Here is a 20,885-nt window from a genome sequence, read left to right as displayed (position 1 = left end):
ATTATGGACATTTCTCTGTAACAATAGAATAAAATAGAATTAAGTGAATAATAAAGTACAATATATAAAAATGATCATGTTGTCAGACATCATGTTATATACAAATGCAAGGGAAAGTAAATAAGAGTTATGGTGTGCTAAATAAACATTGGTAAGGAACAATTGACCTCAGGCCATTGAATTATTAGAAATATAATGCACACCAAGGTGGTAATGCAGTCACAATGCGAATCAGCGTTATTATTTCTAATAATTATGATTTCTAATAGTTCAACAGAGTCAATTATTTATTCCGCTTATACTGTGGTTACCACACCTCAAAATATTGATCAGATGATGTATTGGTCAGGTTTTGCCATTAAAACGCTCTTGTGTGTTGAATTTATTTATTAGGCATTAGCTCTTTCCCGGCCATTGACGAGTTATCTTGTCATTTGTGAGAAAACGCTTCCCTGCCATTGAAGAGTTTTTTTGGCTTTCTTTGTTTTCTCTGCAAAAAGCTAGGGGCACATCTTCTGAACGAGTATAGAATCTCCAGATCAAAACGCAGGCAAAAAAGAAGTAGAAACAAACAATCTCATATGTAAGCAGAGCAATGCATATGAAAAATAATGCAATCATCAACAATAAAGTGGTTTGGAGTGTGTAAGCTTTAGGGGTGTTGATGAACTTGATCTACTGCATCTATGCTTTGATCATCGTACTGAATATGATCCAGACGTAACCTTAGACAAAAACGTAATTTTCTCTTTTTGCTCAAAAGGTTACTTTTTTTTATCAAACACATTCAGGTGTTGATAAAAAAAGAGTGCATGAAGCTAGAATAAAATTGTGAATAAAATAACATTGTTTTGTTTAAAATCAGAGGTTCTGTCGTTGTAACGATGCGGTTGAAACCTAGGAGGAAGCAGGATCCACGTGCAGCAGTAGTCTTTTATTAAATAAACTTAAAACTTGACAAATACAGACTCAGACTAGAGAACAGGACTCAGGAACAGAACAACCAACATACAACATCAAGAACTCACAAAGACTGAACTAAACACAGGGCTTGAATACACAGGCAAACAAGCTAAACAAGATAACAAGGGAGCGTGGTTAATCAGACACCTGGGAAGACTAATAAACAAGAAAAACGACAAAACATTGCACAGAACAGACTCTGGAACAGCGGCAGCCGTCTCGGGACGAGACTCTGGAACGGCGGCAGGCATGACGTGAACAGTCTCTGGCTCGGCAGCCATGACGTGAACAGTCTCTGGCTCAGAAGGCATGACGTGGACAGTCTCTGGCTCGGCAGGCATGACGTGAAGCTCAGGCTCGGCAGCAACGATGACGGGATGAAGCTCTGGTGTGACTGTGCTGGTGAGCGGTATGAGCACTGGAGTTGCCAACATCAAAGTGGGCATGACGTGATCTGACTCAGGCTTAGGTGATACTGTGAGCTTGTGGGGTTCTTCATCCGCAAAGCCCACAGTAAATGACGAACCGCTCAAAGAAAGGGCCAAGTCAATATAATGCTCTAGAGTCCAGCTAAGGTCATGTAATGTCATAATGCTGAGCAGCTCAGATAGTCCTCCACCAAAAAATATCATTAAGCATACCTCATCCATATAAGTCAGCTGAGCCAGCTCTAAAAAGTCCATCACAAAGCTTTCAATGGGTCGATCTCCTTGATTTGTTATGCATACTTTGTGCTGCTGGATTCATCCTGGTGAGTTCTTCTGTAACAATTTGGTTGAAACATAGGAGGAAGCAGGATCCACGTGCAGCAGTAGTCTTTTACTAAATAAACTTAAAACTTGACAAAGACAGACGCAGACTAGGGAACAGGACTCGGGAACAGAACAACCAACATACAACATCAAGAACTCACAAAGACTGAACTAGACACAGGCAAACAAGCTAAACAAGATAACAAGGGGGCGTGGTTAATCAGAGACACCTGGAAAGACTAATAAACAAGAAAAACTACAAAGGACTACAAAACATGGCACAGAACAGGATATAACAAAAGTCCACACAAGACGAGGAGAACACAAGACAGGAATCATGACAATTGTATCTTTTGATATATTGCATGTTCAGATATTCATACAACAAAATATTCTCTGAACCATGACATTTTTTGTGAAAATGAACAAAAACGCTGGCGGTGGGTGGCAACTTTAAAAAAAAAAATCCTGGTGGGGAAAGATATAATCCCAGAATTCCCTGAAGTAATCCCTGAAGTACGCCTCTCCAAAAATGTAACCGCGTAAATTCTACGCGAACCGCAAGCGCTGTGATTGGCCTGCTAGAATCCCTCCCTCAGGTTTCACATGCTCCCTCTGCATGTGTAATTGCACGTCAACGCGGACAACGACGCAAAAGTATTAATGAAAACAGACGTGTAGCCTACAGCAGCGTAGGTCCGACGCAGAAGTATAAATCAGCCTTAAGCGTGTGTGAATTACCGGAGTCTGTGCGTCTCTCAACTGTGTTTGGCAGCAGCGTCTCTAATAGTGAAACTGTATGTTTATCTGCTCCAAGAACAGCGCCGTTATTACCTTGCTAGTGAGAAATTCATTTTAATTTTTTTAACTGTTTTACTGATTAAATTGTCAGAGCAGCTCTGACAACATGCTTCTTTTCGAGTGTGTGAGTGTACTGTATGTGTGTGTGTGTTTGACTGGGAGAGAGAGCACGAGAAAGAGAGTATATGCTTTCCGTAAATATTAAAACCTAATTTTTTTTATCCTATTGTTTACTATATTTATTTCTTTGGTCAAGTTGGTGTTATGGGTTTTGGTTGTTTTGCTGTTGAAGGCTGTAAAGACTTTGAAATAACTGAAATCAATTGGTGAGGTGATATGGAATTGTAATGCGATCAAGACCTGCCTGGAACTACTTTTAGCCGTACTTTAGCCGTGCGTTTCTAAAATAACTGCACAACTTAGAACGCTCGTCAACCAATCAGATTTAAGCATTCAATAGTATAAATAGTGTTCTGTATTGCACATAATGAGTCCCAGTGGTAAGTTCTATCGACACATCGACAACATCTGTTACATTCTGTCAGTTACCACAGAAAATACACTGCCGTTTAAAAGTAAGGGGTCTGTATGATTTTTTGAATGTTTTTTTAATAAAAGTCTTCAAAGGCCCGTTCACACCAAGGACGATAACTAAAAGAAAACGATAAAGATATAGTTTAAAATCGTTCTCAATATTAAATTATAGCAGAGTTCACACCAAAAACATTGACAGCCAATCAGAACCCATCCTGCTGTAACAAGCTCGAGCATTTAACGTGACAGAAAAGCACGCACTTAGAATAATTAGAACATTATCATCTGCTGGTGTGAACGCCAATATAGACCGTTATAGTTATCTTTATAGTTATCGTTCTTGGTGTGAATGGACCTTTATGCTGACCAAGGCTGCATTTATTTGTTTAACAATACAGTAAAAACTGTAATATTGTGAAATATTATTACTATTTAAAATAACGATTTTTTTTAACTAATCCAAAATTTTGATAAAAACTAGTAAATAGTATCTAAATTATATTACAGTAACACTGCAGGTGTGTAGTATCTGTGTTGAAGCGCAGTATCTCATGTCAGCCCTGTGTTGACAGATCAGCACAGAACTCAAGCATGTAAATTGATGTGTGGTTTGAGTCGCTGAATTAAGGATTCACTGCAAAGTGTATGTGATGGGTGTTTAGCAGAGAGCGCATGGTGTGCAGGGTTTTTTATTGGTAAAACGCTTTACAGCAGCAGTTACAGAGCACCCTACTGAGGGCTCACTGCCGTCACAGCATGATACTGTCTCTGAGTGTTTTTATATGTGGTTATGGGAGGGGAAAATGGAGGAATTTATTGAAAAGGATTTTATTCTTTAAGAATGGAGAAATAAGTCTATATATCTTTTCTCTCTCTCTGTCTCTCTCAGGTGTTCGAGTTGGTTCAGTTCAGTCTGATGCCAGCAGCAGTCCCACAGAACATGGTCATATGGGTCAATCTCACCCCACATATCCCATAGGACCACAGGTGAGAACACACACTTTTTCCCCTCACACCATTTATTAACATCAACATGAAATGGCATTCGCATCCCATTTTACATCTGAAATGGGAAATTTCTGAGTGATAAAATGAGTACAGGGTTTGATTTTATCCGTCACCAACTGATTGGATCATGAAAAGCGGGTAACATACTTGAATGGAGCCAGACTGAATGCGAGTTTTTAAAATTTGGCTAGCATTTTTCAGCAAGTTACTCCTCAACACTGGCCTGTCCGACTAACTAAAAATAACATTACTACTAATTTAATGTAGCTTGTGTAGTTACAAGCTACTTTTTATCAAAAAATAGCATAAGTAGTGAAAAAATCTGCCATTAGTGGTCGACCGATATCTATCACTAAGGCTGAAATATCGGCTGATATTGGCATTGGCCGATAATTTGGTCAATAACTGTTGAAAGCGGGATCTTTATTTTGACAGTGCTGTAACTTTTATTTTGATGCCTTGCAGCCAGTTCCGAGAATGCACAAGAGTTCCTATACATTTGTCTACATTAGTTTACTGTGTTAGTTGAATGAATTATTAACCCTCTGAGGTCTGAGGTGTTTTCTGGGTCCTGGAGGTGTTCTGACATGCTCTGACATTTGTGCTTATTTCTGTTACTTGTGACATTTTCATGGCTAAAGTCTTATTACATTGTATTCAGCACAAACTCTGCTACAGTAATATGTAAGCAGCATGTATGTAAAAGTTTGGAGTTTTAAGATAATGTTTATGCGTGGTTTGTGAAAAAACAAAAATCAAATGTCACTGAAATAAGGTCATAAAACCCATAGTGATTATTTCTTCACAAGACTTTTGAAAATTGTTTCACGTAGCCAAGAACATTTGCTCCAAAACTATGTGAAAATCATCCTGCATACTCATTTAGATAAGACAATATATTGATTTAAAATTTGTATGATGTGTTTTGTGTGAGAAAGCTTTATGCGAGGAGGCGTGATCTCTCATTAATATGAATGCATTTTACACCTGAGAAAGACAAAGACCCTCCCCTAATGGCCCTATCAGATCTATCAGGCCTGATCATTATGAGGAGCCTTGCACAAAGAATGGGGAGAAATTAAAAAAAGAATGGCTTTTAGATTGTCTGGATTTATTTACAACACAACATAATCCAAAAATACACAACAAAGGACAGAAAGCACATAGTAAACACACTGATCTAAAGAAAAAGACTTAAACAGTCACACACCTTTGTGCCATTCCTGAAACATAGTAGCCTAAATACCTGTCATGTCCAAGGTGTTTGACTTTTCATTTTACCATGTTCAATGGTAAAATGAGAGAGAGACTCATGTGAATGTTGAAGTCAGCAGGACTCATCCAGTGGCATCTGGTCTCTTTCTAAAAAATAAATAAATAAACACCTGTAAACATGTTGAAATCAAGACAAACTATAGGGCTGCACGATTCTGGGAATACATTTTAGATTTTTCACTCACTCACTCACACACAGACACACACACACACACACACACACACACACATATATATTAGGGGTGGCACGGTTCACAAAACCCACGGTTCGGTTTGTATCACGGTTTTAGGGTCACGGTTTTCGGTTCTGTACGGTTCTTGTTGTTATTTTTTCCTTTTAATCTTTAACACTCCAGAAATGTACTTCATCATATGATATAGTAGAGCTGCACGATTATCACAAAAATCATAATTGCCGATTATTCCCTTGAAATTGTAATTGCGATTATTAATTACGATTATCACGATTTACATTGAATATATATAGGCGTATTATACATGTTTACACAACATTTTTTAACACACACACACAAGTACTGTCCCCCTTTACTTAACATACCCATCAATTGTAAGAATGACTAATAGTAAAGACTACTAATAGATAAACATTAGGACTATGCTAAAGCAATTAAATAGCAGTCCCAAACTAGTTTTTGTTAATACAATGTTGATATGAGCCACCACAGTCATTTAATAATATAAAAAATAACACAAAGTGAAAATAAAGTGGCATTTTGGGCTTATGGAAACGACAGTTACCATAGTAAATACACAATACTAACAAGAACTGTTAATGAAACAGCTCCTGGTGAATAGAATGAAAATCACACCTGCATGCAAATCCTTCTCAGCTAACACGTGATTTATTGGTATTTTACTTTTATTCCGTGACTTACTAATTTACATTGTAACGACGTTACTCGTAGTTTCTTTTGCACTTTATACAGTGAAGCGATACACAGCGCGCGCCGCCGCATTTGCGCGTGCAATTGAAGAGTGCGCGCTACGAGCACAGTATAACGGCTGACAGGACAGTGTCGTTTTTCTGAGGTGAAAGTCTTTTTATTTCAGCGTACACTTACGTCACTGCCTGGTATGACATATTGTGCTGGGTTTTCTGAAGTAGTCGTGATTCGCCTCTCATAACTTAATTATGCTCTAAACACACACACGCAGAGTGGATTTTCTTTAGTAATCGCGGCTTTGAACGAATACGTAATCGTGGCATCCGTAATCGTAATCGCGATTAGAAATTCGATTAATTGTGCAGCCCTATGATATAGGCTATACTGTAGCTTAATTTTCCACAATTTAGGATACAGTATTAAAAAAAATTTATATCATGTAATCATGCACAAACTTGACTTGAATTTGACTTGACTTTAAGCACATTATTGAGATAATCTCTGAGGAAAGCTAGGTGACATTTTGATACAGCAAGAGAGAAGACATTGATGAAATGCTTTTGTTTATTTGGCAAAAAAGGAGAATGTGTATTGCTATCTCTACAGGGACTTATGTGCATTTTTAGCACACAAAGATTAAAATTAACTTGCATTTATCAAACTGTTAACTTCAGTGTAGCTCTTACAAAATGTTTATCTTTTAAAAGAAAAAGAGAAGTTACAAAAGATTCTATTTCAAATAAATGCTGTTGTTTTTAATTTTGTTTAACTGTTTTCAACATTGATAATAATCATAAATGTTTCTTGAGCATCACATCATCATATTATACTGCTTTCTGAAGGATCATGTGACACTGAAGACTGGAGTAATGATGCTGAAAATTCAGCTTTGATCACAGGAATAAATTACGCTTTTTACTATATATTCACATAGAAAACAGCTGTTTTACATTTAAATAATATTTCACAATATTACTGGGTTTGTTTTGTATTTTAAATCAAATAAATACAGCCTTGGTGAGCATAAGTGACTTTAAAACATTAAAAATCTTACCGACCCCAAACTTTTGAACGGCAGTGTATATATGTATATGTATTTTGTAAATATATATACGAACACCTAGTTTGTTGTGCCTTGTATATGGGCATGTGTAGGGCTGCATAAAATAATAACAATAACCTAGATAGCAGGCAGCCTATAAATCGTTAAAAATTATCAATTCACTAACACTACACTAGACAAACATATATTGTTTATCATATGTTACTTCAAATATTTTTATTCGTTATGAAATGAGATGAGTTTGGCGTGAAGCCTAATGTGTGGCGTGTTTTGCTTTTCAAACACACAGCGTGACTCAGACACAAACTCAGTGCGTGCAACGATCGAGCCGCTCCAAACTATGAAACATTATTGTTACATTATACATCTACGTTTGAGCAGATATCCACAAACAAAGTATTTAACAGTAAACACAGGTCTAAACATTAAAATATTCACCATATTAGAATAAACACTCATACTAGCAACTTGTATCTCATTTCATAACATTTTAGGCTGGCACCAGTTTAGTAGCTACAATGTAAAGTTTATGCAACAATAAAACACTTACTATTATGTCTCTTACCTTAGAAATTGTTCTCATAATCAAAACGTCTTCTTCTGAGGTAAATCCGAGGTAAATCCAAGGTAAATCCACAGCACAAACAGTCTTCCAAACTGATGAAAAGTAGAGAAATACTGGAGTCGCTGCTTCTTTGTTTCGAGCTGATGAGGGCGTTAACAGCTCTGCGTTCCTTCACGTGGATCATTTGCATGTGAACAGCTCGCGCTTGTGGGGGTGTGGTCAAATTAAAGTTAATGAGCTCGGGCTGGAGAAACTGTACATGTCGTTGCTTTCATACGGATTTCTTAAACCGAGAATATTTGTTTTTGATATGATTTACTTCATTTAAAAAAGGAGACTTCAAGCTTTGTAAAGACATCACTTTCATGTGTGGGTGGCAAGTAGTGACTGAGATACAGATCATTTTCTGTCGCGTTTTAGAATGAACTTCACATTGAGAGAGAAGACAGAACGTGCATCATGTTTTTTTTCTTTATTTTACGAAAAACACAACTTTTTGTTTTTATTATTAGTGTACACAAAAAAACCAAGACATTTAACAGTTTTTAATGATGTATAACACTTGCCTGTATGACAAAAATCGACCGAGTTATTTGAGTTTCATTTACACTGATAGGAAAAAAAGCGAGACGCGCGATAGCCGACCCCAGGGGGTTAAACAGAGCTGTTACGCAAAGACAGCAAGCGTAGTATAATGTATTACAGTTTTTGCCTTTCTATTATTAGTAATAGAAAGGCAAATGCTATACTGCTCTCATAAACCGTCGGCATTAAGCAAATGCGCATTCATATCATTTAAACAAGTTTTTGAATGTCTAATAAATATTTAATCCCTTAATCTCAAAACTTTAGCGAATCCAGCTGTTAGATCATCTGAAGTGTGCATTTGTAGCCAGCAATATTTAGATTCACTTTTTTGGCCTTATTCACTCAAAAATGAAAATCTGTCATCATTTACCCAACCTCATGTTTTTCCAAGTCTGTATACTGTAACCTTTTTTTTCTTTTTCTGTGGAACACAAAAGGAGACAATTTATATTCCATGCAATTACAATAAATGCACAATAAATGTTTTCAACTTTTTTTAAAAGCACCAAAAAAAGCACCCTAAAAGAATAATACTTTTTTTTGTAAGTCCATATGACTGATGCACAGTAATGTACTTCGTTATTCACTTATAATCTTTCTCTCTATTGAGTGAGTGAGTTGAATTTGAGACTAACTCAATTAAACTAATTCAGACAGGTTTTATGAGTCAGAATCAAACCAATTGACTAACAATAGTGTTACACACTTTGAGATGTTCATGAGAAAAGGAACAATGTATAACTCCTTAACTTTTAGTCTGTTTCTCATACTGAACATATCTCAAATGGCTTCTGAATTTGAAAATAGATGGTGCACAAGTCATATAGACCACTTTTTTTATACTTTTAAAAACCTCATTCCCATTCATTAAAAAGGTATACGGCATTGAAAACTCTTGCCTTTTTTTTTCTTCTGCAGAAAAAAAGTTATGCGGTTTTGGAATAACATGATGGTGATTTTCAGTCAACTATCCTTTTAAGGAAATAATAGAAAAAACATTTTGATGACTTTATGATAACAAGGAGCATACCATCCAACCCAACACCTAACCAATGTCCCAATAAAACAAAAAGACACCCACATACTCACAGGAAATCAACTGTGGTGTTTTATAGGATGAGTAGAACAAACAAGCTCTTTTAAAAGATGGAGAATGATCATTTTGTGTTGCCATATCTAGCTCAACACGCCACAGTGATGTCCAAGCCCTTGTCTTCTCGTTCCCCTGAGCTCTGCCTTAATAGATGAACCCTGTCAGGACAGTCCCACAGAAACAAACACTTTTCAGCCACACTGCTCTCTCTCTGCACCTTGGCCAATTCCCTTGTTTCTGGATCAATATGTTTTGATGGATTCTCACTCTAGAGACGGATATTGTGTGCACTGCCATTACGGAACTGGATCAGTAAGAGGGCAGTTAGCCCTACATGGGTCCAACTCTTTCCTGTGCCTCTGGCTTCATTCGCACACACTGCTATCAGTCTGATTACGAGTAATCTTTCAGCGTTTCCTCCGCTGAGCTGCTCCCTCAGTTCTTATTAGAAAGAGGAATGGGATGGGGGGGGGGGGGGGGGGGGTTTGGGAAAAGAAAAGGGTAATTTAATCCCGAAAGCCAGATCAAGAAGGTATGGCATGTTACTTATGGCTCAGAGGTTCTTGGAGCCTCATACATTCAGTACTGACTTTATTAAATTGGTATTTTTTAATAATTTCTCATTTTTTATCATGCCTTGGATGGTTTGATGTCAAAATTAACATTCCTTAAAGTCCCCCTGTGGTGAAAATCAAGCTTTTAATGTTGTTTATAAGTCTATGTGGACTTTTTAATATGTTTTAAGACAAACCATGTGCAAAATCACAAGTTCAACACCATTGCGTTTTATTTTCTCATCAAAACTGCAGTGAACCAAAGACTCTGACATCACAAACTACCTTGTAACCAATCAGGTCAACGTGTGATTGTCAACGAATGGATCTCTGAGCTTGTGCGAGTGATTGGAGGCGGGGCTAATTTGCATATTCATAGAATAGCGTATACTAAATGAGGCAAGGGTGTAGAGCTACTTTCAAACTATTTTAAGGCATGTTAAAATAATGCTATTTAACAAAAAAAAATTATTCATGTGCCTTGTCATATTGTGAAAAAAATGACTTGCTAAAACGACTTTTCTTACTGACTGACGTCACCAAACCCTCCAACACCCACTTTTCACTATTCGGTTCAAACCTGATGGATAAGGTCAAGTTCTGCCCTACATTCTCTGAATGAATGTCCAGTTGAACTTAAAAATACAATGTCAACTCTATATTGAAGAATAATAGCAAAAAACAAACAAACACCAAAAACAAACAAACACAAAAATACCAAAAGTTACCATGGTATTTTCATGTTTTTTATTAATACATTTTACCATAGTAATGCCATGTTGACATAAACCAGGGTTTGCCAAACTGGGGTTGAAAGAACTGTAGAGGGTTTGTGAATTGAAGAAAAGCTAAGAAACTAAACCATAATTAAAATGAGTAATGTAAAATAAAAACAATCAAAATGAAACACTTACTAAAAAGGATTTGACAACCAGCATCAGAGAACTGTAAACATTTAAATGTCTTTTTGAATTATTGAAATATGAACTTAAAATCTCAGGGGGTACATAAGTAATTATTTTTCGTCAAAGAATTTTTGCTGACGAAAAAAGTGTGTGAAGCCCTTACAAAAGTATATCATGGCTATTCTATTGTTTACAGTACCTTGAAGTGCCATATATGTTATGTATTTTAATCATTCAGTACCTTGTCATGTACGAAAGTACCATGGCACATGGCATTATATACAGTATATTATATTATACCATGGCATTGTATACTGTATATATGTTATGTAAATAATATATGTTTTAGACAAAATTATACAGTAGCAAAAGAAAAAAAATTACAATGCAAAAAAAAAATACTGAGCTTTTATACAATACAAAATGCACATGTACAATGAAAAACAAGTTATAATATTACAAATATTAGTGTAATTATCACAAATATGCCACAGTATTTTTAACAAGTGTATTTAGTGTATGCAAATGGACATTTAGGAGCAGTGATGTGGTAGTGTGACGTAAGCATCCCTTGGGTATTTTGAGTGAGGAGTTGTTCAGCCATTTTAAAGTGTGTTTTGATCCTGGGGGATCCCATTTCACAGACACGCTGGGGTTCAGATCAGTTTGTCAGCTACCTCGTCGCTCAAAGAGAGGGCTGATGGGAAAACGGTGTGAGCCATTAGTGAATCTAATACAAAAAAAAGAAAGTGAGAAGATCTGGTTTTCATGCTGAGTAAAGGAGTATATGGCCCTCCCATGATTCCTGACACAGGCGTTCTGCTGGACACAACACAGTAGTTTGTATTCCTTGGCAAAAGCCCATGAAAATTCAAAAATTCAAAAATTCAAAAAAACTAAAAATGTATTTTATCACAGTTAGATTCTTTGTATACAGGTGTTTTTGTGGATGCATGAAGTCAGTTGTCATCATGTCCACACAGGTATCCTATAAAGTAACCACAGGTGTGGTTTATCAAATTATCTACGAACATGTTCCACTAATGTTCGATGACCAGAAAATCTCCTTAAAAAAAAAAAAATCTTATTTTAGTCCGATAAATCTAATTTAAATAAAATGAATGAATGAATGAATGCATGAATGAATGCAAGTTTTTGTATCAAGGAGATTAAAGGGTTAATTAGTTCACCCAAAAATGAAAATTCTGTCAGTATTTACTCACCCTCATGTTGTTCCAACCCTGTAAGACCTTCGTTCATCTTCGGAACACGAATTAAGATATTTTTGATGACATCTGAGAGCTGGATCACTCCTCCATAGGCTTCTTCAAGGATTGAAACTTGCCAGCCCAGAAAAGTTATCAAAGACATTGTTAAAATAGTCCAAGTGACTACAGTGGCTCAATCTTAAGTTTATCAAACGACGAGAATACTTTTTGTGTGCAAAAAAAACAAAAATAACGACTTTATTTCAACTATTCATTTCCTTCTCTGTGGACCTAGTAGTAGGGGCACTGCTGTAAAACCTTATAAAAGAGGTATATGTTTTTTTTCTTAGTATTAATAATAAAATCTGTATGAAGTTATGAGGGCAAGTATTTTTATGTGAAGTGATTGATGATTGATGATTCAGCGTCTTCATTTCCATTAAATAAAGAGTAAATAAAATGAAATTATATACTTATCATAAGAACATTCCAGTGATCATATCTGATTAATTTCAGATTGTAAATGTTTTGATCCAAGTCTCAAAAATGTGTGGTAATTATGCAGAAAAAAAAAATCCCTTCTACCAAAGACCCTATAAAAGAACATATCCTTATATTATACAAAGAACTTTTAATACTCTGGTTAACCAGCATCATACCAAATGGACTCTGTGTTCTATAAAGTTAGTCTCAATCTCTAAGCTATCCTTCTGGTTTTAGTCATCTTCAGACTGATGGAGGCTGTTGAGTTGTTTAGGTCAAGTGCCCTTTAATCATTTCCTCTGTATGAGTGGGGTTCAGAATGAACCATTTAGAGTCAGTTTATTTGTACAAAAATGCCAAGCTCGGTGCTATAGACACATTTAATCCTTTACAGTCCTGAAATAAACAACATGGAAAATGTGGGTCATAGAGGTTCTTAATTTAACCCTTTATTTATAGATTGAAGAACAATCTACCAGTGTGATAAATATTGCATGGTCCTATTTTTCTTAAACATTGATGTCTTGGTTTAAATGTATGGCAAAGCAAAGCCTGATCTCAGTATACACACTGCTTTTAAAAAGTTTGTACTTTACCACACTTTAGGGTCCGATTCTCACTATTAACTAACTATTAACTACGACTCAATAAACTCCTAATTACTGCTTTTTAACAGTTGGATAGTTGTTAAGTTTAGGAATTGGGTAGGATTCATTTTATGTGCTTTATAAGTGATAAAAATCAGCCAATATCCTACTAATATGCATGCTAAGCAACTACTGTAGTTAATAGTGAGGATTGGACCCTAAACTAAAGTGTTACCAAATTTATATATTTTATATATTTACCAATTTTTTTTATTATTGTAATTGTAATATTATGTCTATTTTACTTTATGTATTTGTGATCAAATTGCAGCCATGGTAGGCATAAGAGACTTATTTCAAATGCATAAAAAAATATTCAGACCCCAAACTTTTGCACTGTATAGTGTATATTCTTAGCTCTCAAGAATGTGTCAACATATGGATTTTTAAACTGACTTATTCAAAATGCACAGATATCAAGCATATGAGCAAAGAGGCAAACCAGGCAATGGCATTTGCTTTGAGATAGAGATGAGATGCTGACAGACAATCTTAGATTTTGTGCCTCAAATAACCAACATCACACACACTTAAAACAGCAAGATTAAGCATATGTCCCACAGCTATGTCAGAAAAGTCTTTGTTGTCATCCACTGACTGGTTAATTGATTTTTTGCACTTTTTTATGTCAATGTTTAAAGTGAATGAAATGACAAATGACATCTTTCAATATGATCCATATGAAAGACGTTTTTTCGTCTTTTTGACAAATTCTTTTTGTCTGTTTGTTTTTTTCATTTAGATGGAGAAAGAATATTCAATAGTGTTGTTTTATGCTGATTAGCATACCATTGCATTTGAGATGTTTGTTGTAAATGAAATGTTAAAGCAACGAGTAAAGCCTTGTCTTATCACACAGAAGTCAAATGCATCAGTGAACCGCTTTCAGTTTGAAAGGTTTCTCTAGAACCTCCCATCCCTAAAATGTTTGCTTTTAATGTTTGAATAATGCCACCACATAAAGTCATTCTATTCCATGTCATTCCATTCTTTTTTTCTTTGTGTTCAAAAATTAGGAAAACTGCATCATGCCAGAAATGATAAAACTGCTATAACCAGGAATATTTTTTGCCTTCTACTTAACTCTAAAGTCCCCAAATTAAAATTCATGTTGATCCAAACCTTTATAGTTTTCATTCATCTGTAGATCTCTAAAGAGTTTAAGAAATTACACTGGTCATCACTGAGGAAACGATGCTTGAATAATCTGACTTAAATAGAAAAATCTTCAGTAATACAGGTTGACTGTACAAGATCAAGCCAAAGAAGCAGAAATGAATACTAATGGGAGCGATGATAATGTAGCCAATGTGTAAAAGTGAGAGAGAGAGAGAGACAGAGAGAGAGAGAGAGAGAGTGAGTGAGAAATTGCTGACATGTAGGAAGGAGCAGTAGCACCTCATATCTCCATACTTCGTCATTTTTATTTTTTCTCCATAAATCATTACCATTGGTCACCCTTTTTGGTCTTTTTTGTAGGTTTTGCAACTATTTAACCAATGAAAAGTATTAAAAACAACTTGTGACTAAACCTCTTAACTCCATTGGTTCCTCAAACTGTCAGTAAAACCTCATAACTCAACCCCGGCTCAAACTTGAATTAAGCAATGCACACATTTTGGATCATCTCTGTCAATTTGTAGTGCAAAAGTAAATAAAGAGTTGTCTGTTTGAATAAGTATAGTGTTTACTCAAGAAACACTACTGTATGGGATGGATTTACTAGCAGCTTGCACCAGCGCAAACCCTCTTTTGGGGTTAAAAAACTACTAGCAGGATTTACTGACGACATGCAGTGAAAAATTAGCACTGAAAAGGCGTGGACACAGTTATTTTTGCGGCTGAGCTTATTGCATATGCATTTGTAAGAGTTTCCCTTTCTGACGCAAAATTTATTATGTATTTAAATGATTCATGCAATGCGATTTACTAAGGTTTGCGTGAGTCAATTTAGTGGTATTTGCACAATTATTTAATGCCCCCCCCCCAAAAAAAAACCAGACGCTAATTTGCACTGCTCTTGGTAGATTTCGTTGGTCATTATGGAAATTATCTGGCTGTGTCAGTGTTCTTTAATGTGTTCATTGTCAGTAAACCATTGGCATAACTTTCCACTCCCATCTGTGCTTTTATGTGATTGCTCACTCATGCTAACTTTCCCTATTTAGTAAATCTGGCCCTATATATATATATATATATAGGCTAATGTTTTATCTATTTTAGGAGCGGAGGAGTATGTCTTAGTCTAGCATTTCATAGTCATATAAGTCATAGCAAATACGGTCTTAAATAGTCTTCACTTTATCTTTTATAAAAAGAGATTTTGGCCAAATGACAGAATCTCCAAATGAGCTTGATTTTGATATGTAAACATCATACATTGAAAGAGTTCCTGTTAAACTTCTTCTCTTTCAGTCTCTACTAGTGGCTCAGCAGCTGGCGTCAGCAGTTAGCGGAGTGATGTCCGGTGGAGCTCCGGGTCTGAACCAGCCCATTCTGATTCCCTTTAACGCTGGTGGGCATCTGGGTGGACAGCAGGGCCTGGTACTCTCTCTGCCCACTGCTGCCAACATACAGGGCCTGGTGGCCGCCGCTGCTGCTGGTGGCATCATGACACTCCCTCTACAGAATCTGCAAGGTATGAATACTTATTGATTAAATTAGTTTGATTATTTATTTATTGATTAAATTAGTTTGATTGTTTATTTATTTATTGAGAATTATATACATAATGCTGTTTATTTAAGTCTACTTTAATTCTTTAACTTCTGGTCATCAAATGCAGATGCTGTGTTAATTTTCGGGTCATATACGTACATATACACATACATACACATTATTATTATTAATTTATTTAGCTTTTTGTTGTTTATTTATTTATCTATTTAATCTATAAACCAAAAGAATACTCACTTAAAGGGATAGTTCACCAAAAAATGAAAATTAGCCCATGATTTACTCACCCTCAAGACATCCTAGGTGTGTATGACATTCTTCTTTCAGAAGAATACAATTGGAGTTATATTAAAACATGTCCAGGCTCTTCTAAGATTTATAATGGCATTGAATGGCTGTTTCGGTTTTGAAACAGTCCATAAAAGTGCATCCATCCATGATAAAAGTAATCCGCACGGCTCCGGGGGTTAATAAAGGCCTTCTGAAGTGATCTACGTCGTACGCTGGAATGCCAGTCTCTCGTGAACACGCGTACGACAGTAAGCGGAAGTTAGAGATTACAGTTTGTAAAGTTTTAAATATTGATATTTTTCTTACACAAATGCATCGCTTCTCTTCAGAAGGCCTTTATTAACCCCCAGAGCCATGTGGAGCACTTTTAGGATGGATTGATGCACTTTTATGGACTTCAAAACAGTAACAGCCATTCACTACCACTATACATTTTGGAAAAGCCAGGACATTTTTTAATATAACTCAGATTGTATTCGTTTGAAAGAAGAATGTCACATACACCTAGGATGACTTTAGGGTGAGTAAATCAAGGGCTAATTTTCATTTTTGGGTTAACTATCCCTTTAAATGAATACCCATATTAAAGCAAGGGTTAAAAAGTACCATCAGAACCTGTGAAGACAAATTCAATGGGAATTAGCCTTTCATGAAAACGTTCTGTGGTATACAGCATTTGGTCTTCGACAGTTTGTTGTTTTTTTGTGACTCATAAAAGTTGTGCCATCTCAAAGTACTAGGGCTGTAACGATACACCAAACCCACGATTCGATTCGTATCACGATTTTTGACCCACGATTCGATTCGTATCGCGATTCTATCACGGGGGCGGGGCTTGAGGGGGCGGGGCTTGTGGTGAAAAAAAGAGATTTTGAGAGAAGAAAAAAAATACCGGTATTTTTATTAAATAACATTAGGAAAAACCTGTATAATCTAAACACCAAAGAACAATAATAACTATGCAAATTATTATACTATACGGCAGTGTAGGCTGCTGCTTTTGGGCTGTGTTCTGTACTCCAACTAAATTGATTTCGGGATGGTGCCGTAATATGCATCTGCATGTTGGACGTGTTGCCGGTCAATTGAGGATTAATTTAATGCACTTTCTGAGAATTTATATTTCAAGTTTTGGCTGCAAATTTCACGTCCATAATGCTGAAATTGCCAAATTTTAAATAATTTATCCTCAACTAGTTTTGTGGTGTAGGTCTACGTAGGCTATTTTATAATGTTAACTTCAAATAATACTAATAGTAATTTAAAGATGTGGTAGTTCTCATGGGCCTGAGGGGAGGGGAGGGGGGGAGGAGGGGGGAGGGGGGGGGGGATCCCCCCTTTAGATGATTCTCATGGGGGGGATTTTTTTTGTTTGAGGGGAGAAAGGGGGGGCATTTTTTCCAAACAAAATTATTACATTTATCTTGCCTAAATGTTTGCGCTCATTGCATTTTTACAATGGGGTAATAGCCTATTGTTGTTAAGAATTTACACATCACAAGGAAGCTTGATTTAAATTGTTTAATTAAATTGAAAAAAGTAGCACAATTAAATACAATAGAATAAAGATACAAATAAAGACAATTAAAGAGAAAAGTTTTTGAATAGGTCTAACACTAGTATTTATATACAGATACTGAATAAAGTAATCAAATGGAAAATAACACTGGGTAGTATTTTAGTCCTGAATAAATTAAATACATAGGCTATTAATCCTGATTCCTTTAACTTAAAGCCATCTTTTGTTGTTTTGACAACAAAATTAATGACAGACACATATGGCTGCCGTCACTTTAAGAGCTAGTGCACGGATCCTGTGTTCATTATACTGGCATGCGTTTTATGTTTATTAAAGACAAAACCGACTATAGCCTATTTAGAGTATAGCCTACTCACAAAGACCGAAATTGACAATTTTGCGTGTTAAAGCAATATAATCCGCGAAAAATAGTTACTAGCCAGCTGTTTTTGAGGTGGATTTTCTATGAATGTGCGCATAGAAAATAATCTCAGAGAGCGCGCGAGCACTGATTAGTTTAAAATCGCTTGAATGTTTAAACTGGTAAGACTTAAAAAGACTTCAGTCACGATGCACTGCTGGCCCGATTGTGCAAGTGAATATTCCGTCATGTCCCGACCTTACAGTCTATGGTCCCGACTCCAAAACGCGAGTGTGTATTATCGCCGCAGCGCTTGATGCCTGCCTTGCACAAAACATTATGAGAAGAGATAGAAGACGCGCGGCACCGCTGAACACTCACGCTGTTTGTGAAATTGCGTCTGGAAGATAGTTGTTAAAAGAATGATTTTATTTTATTATCTGTGTGGATTACGATTGCGGGAATTTCCCACATTATAAATGGGAGACCTGCGGGAATGATTAGAATTATGCGCAATACCCGCGCCGAAATTCGAGCCCTGGTTCTGGACAGGAAGGATAACTCTGGGAGTTGGAAGGGGTGTGATCGCGATTCTGCCTTCTCACATCGCGATACAGGATCGTGGACCTGAGTATCGCGATTTCGATTTTATATCGCGTATCGTTACAGCCCTACAAAGTACCATCACCCCATCCAAACAGTACACGTTTAAGATATACCTGGGAAAAGTGCTCGGAAAGGCCGGGGACAGGAGGATCAGAACGATATAGGCGGGGAAAGTAGTTCACATTCATTACAGGTCAGCGTTTTGCAACGAAGCGCAAAAGCACTTTAAGGCTCTTTCTTCTTTCAGTAGGAGTATTCACTATGCTTGTGTCTTATCCTCTCTACCTCTATCTCTCCCCCTCCTCTTTCCTTCCGTCCGCACGTCCATACTTCTCCTCGGCTTTTAAACTTTAATGCACGAATGTTCTCTTTTGATCATAGTTGTAAATGGTTTTCATTTTAATGTTTAAAACATTGTCTCTTTTATACCATTAGATTGAAGGGTGGAAGGGGGAAACCGTCAGTCATAAATCTTAGATGAGGTGCCTTCTCTAATGCCTGACTAAAAAATGATAGGTTATAAATTTGAGTGCATGTAAAATAGCACGTTTTCCTTTTTCGGAAGGAGGAGGAGGCCGAAGATTAAAAGAATGCACTGCAGGAAACAGGTTGTCCCGAAGAAATGGATGGACGGGATGGCTAAAATAGAGGGATGGAGAAGAAGCCTCTAATGGACACAAACATGCATAAATAAAAACACGCATCAGAGGCTTTTAATAAACGCTCACATGGGCTAAATAAATATCTAAAATTTCCCAGAATTCCCGCAGTTCACGATAATGTGCCTGTAGGGCCTGCCTCACATTTTGAGGACTCTCTTAAATGGACCCTAGAAAGAGGTTCTATGTTGGAGTGAATTTTAATGGTCCATTAATTGTCTGTCTTAACTTACTTTTTATGCTTGTTCGGCAACAATGTTTTGAGTGAGTCCGTTGTCGTCTGAGATTCTTTCTTTTTTCAAATCGTCATGAACAGTGGAGTCTTAAACTATATGGAAAATCTAGGTTTCAAAATATAATTTAAACTTGGTGTTAATAAAGTTTTAGTATTTTAGTAAATTTTATATATATATATATATATATATATATATATATATATATATATATAACCGATTTTCACCGAAAAAAGATTCATGTCGTTCAATTTTTTTTATGACTTCTGTGTTTTCCTCACTTCCTTTTTGCCTCAGTGTTTTCCCACATTCAGTTAAAGTCAGCAGGGTCCAGCATTGTTTCGGTTCCTACATTCTTCAAATGATCGTCTTTTATGTAATGCCAAAGAAAGAAAGTCGTACAGGATTGGTGATTTCATTTTTAAGTGAACCTTCCCTTTAAGTATGTGCACTCAAATTGTGAACAGTGGTGCAAATGCAAACAGAAAAGTCCTCATCCTTAAAAAATGCCCAGTGACAAACTAGTGTGACTTATTCTGACTAGGCCTCTTAGTTTTAGAATCAGAACCTGGGGGATTCTCTAAGGGCGTAGTGTCACGGGTGCCATGTGACATTAAATGATTTGACTGTGTCTACTCTCCCTGCAGCCAGTCACACTGTCCCACAATCCCCCAATCCTATCGTATCATCCCCCCTACCCCCCATTGATGGAGAGCTGCTGGCACAGCACTTCTGCCAGACAGTCTTAGTTGAGCGGTGAGCTCAGCCCGCCAGGCCTGATTAATCACAACCTGCAGAGATCCAGACCTCAAGCACCAAAAAAGACACATAGATCAGTGTACTTCTGTAGTATGTTCTTATTAACTCTATATCAAAAACTCGTCTCTGTTAAAGGAAGATGAAGTAGACAGGCCACTTTCATATGTTTTAATTAGTCACACTAATGAGGAGCAAAAAAGATCTAATAGCTCATGTCAGGGTGAGAATACAATTAAAATGTGTGAGGTTAAAAAAAGAGAGTAAAAAGTAATTTATGATGGATGCATTGGGTGCTTCTCATTTCTTATTTGTGCATCCTCGTTTCCTTTCCTTGCTTCCTTTCCTAGCGTCTCAGCTCCACCCCCTGTAGGATACGAGGGAAGGAGCAAGGAAAGAAAATGAGAACGGAGGAATTGAATGAAAGCTTTTTTTATACA

At 36.5% G+C, this 20,885-nt stretch overlaps 1 protein-coding gene across 3 annotated transcripts in view; it reads left to right on the top strand.

The window, feature by feature from the left end:
* The window catches only part of pou6f2 (POU class 6 homeobox 2), a 156,285-nt gene that overhangs the window by 59,005 nt on the left and 76,395 nt on the right, over positions 1 to 20,885 (top strand). For all 3 annotated transcript variants that reach the window (XM_077244354.1, XM_077244355.1, XM_077244353.1), the window contains 2 exons: positions 3,940 to 4,037; positions 15,760 to 15,982. In XM_077244354.1, coding sequence (XP_077100469.1) covers positions 3,940 to 4,037; positions 15,760 to 15,982 — 321 coding nt within the window. The remainder of the gene's footprint in view (positions 1 to 3,939; positions 4,038 to 15,759; positions 15,983 to 20,885) is intronic.

Source organism: Siphateles boraxobius, unplaced genomic scaffold, assembly GCF_051911475.1.
Source record: "Siphateles boraxobius isolate OS27281-9 unplaced genomic scaffold, OSU_SipBor_1 26, whole genome shotgun sequence".
In the NCBI taxonomy this organism is placed as follows: Eukaryota; Metazoa; Chordata; class Actinopteri; order Cypriniformes; family Leuciscidae; genus Siphateles; species Siphateles boraxobius.
The sequence above is the reverse complement of the archived record's forward strand: the minus strand, read 5'-3'. Positions and strand labels throughout refer to the sequence as shown.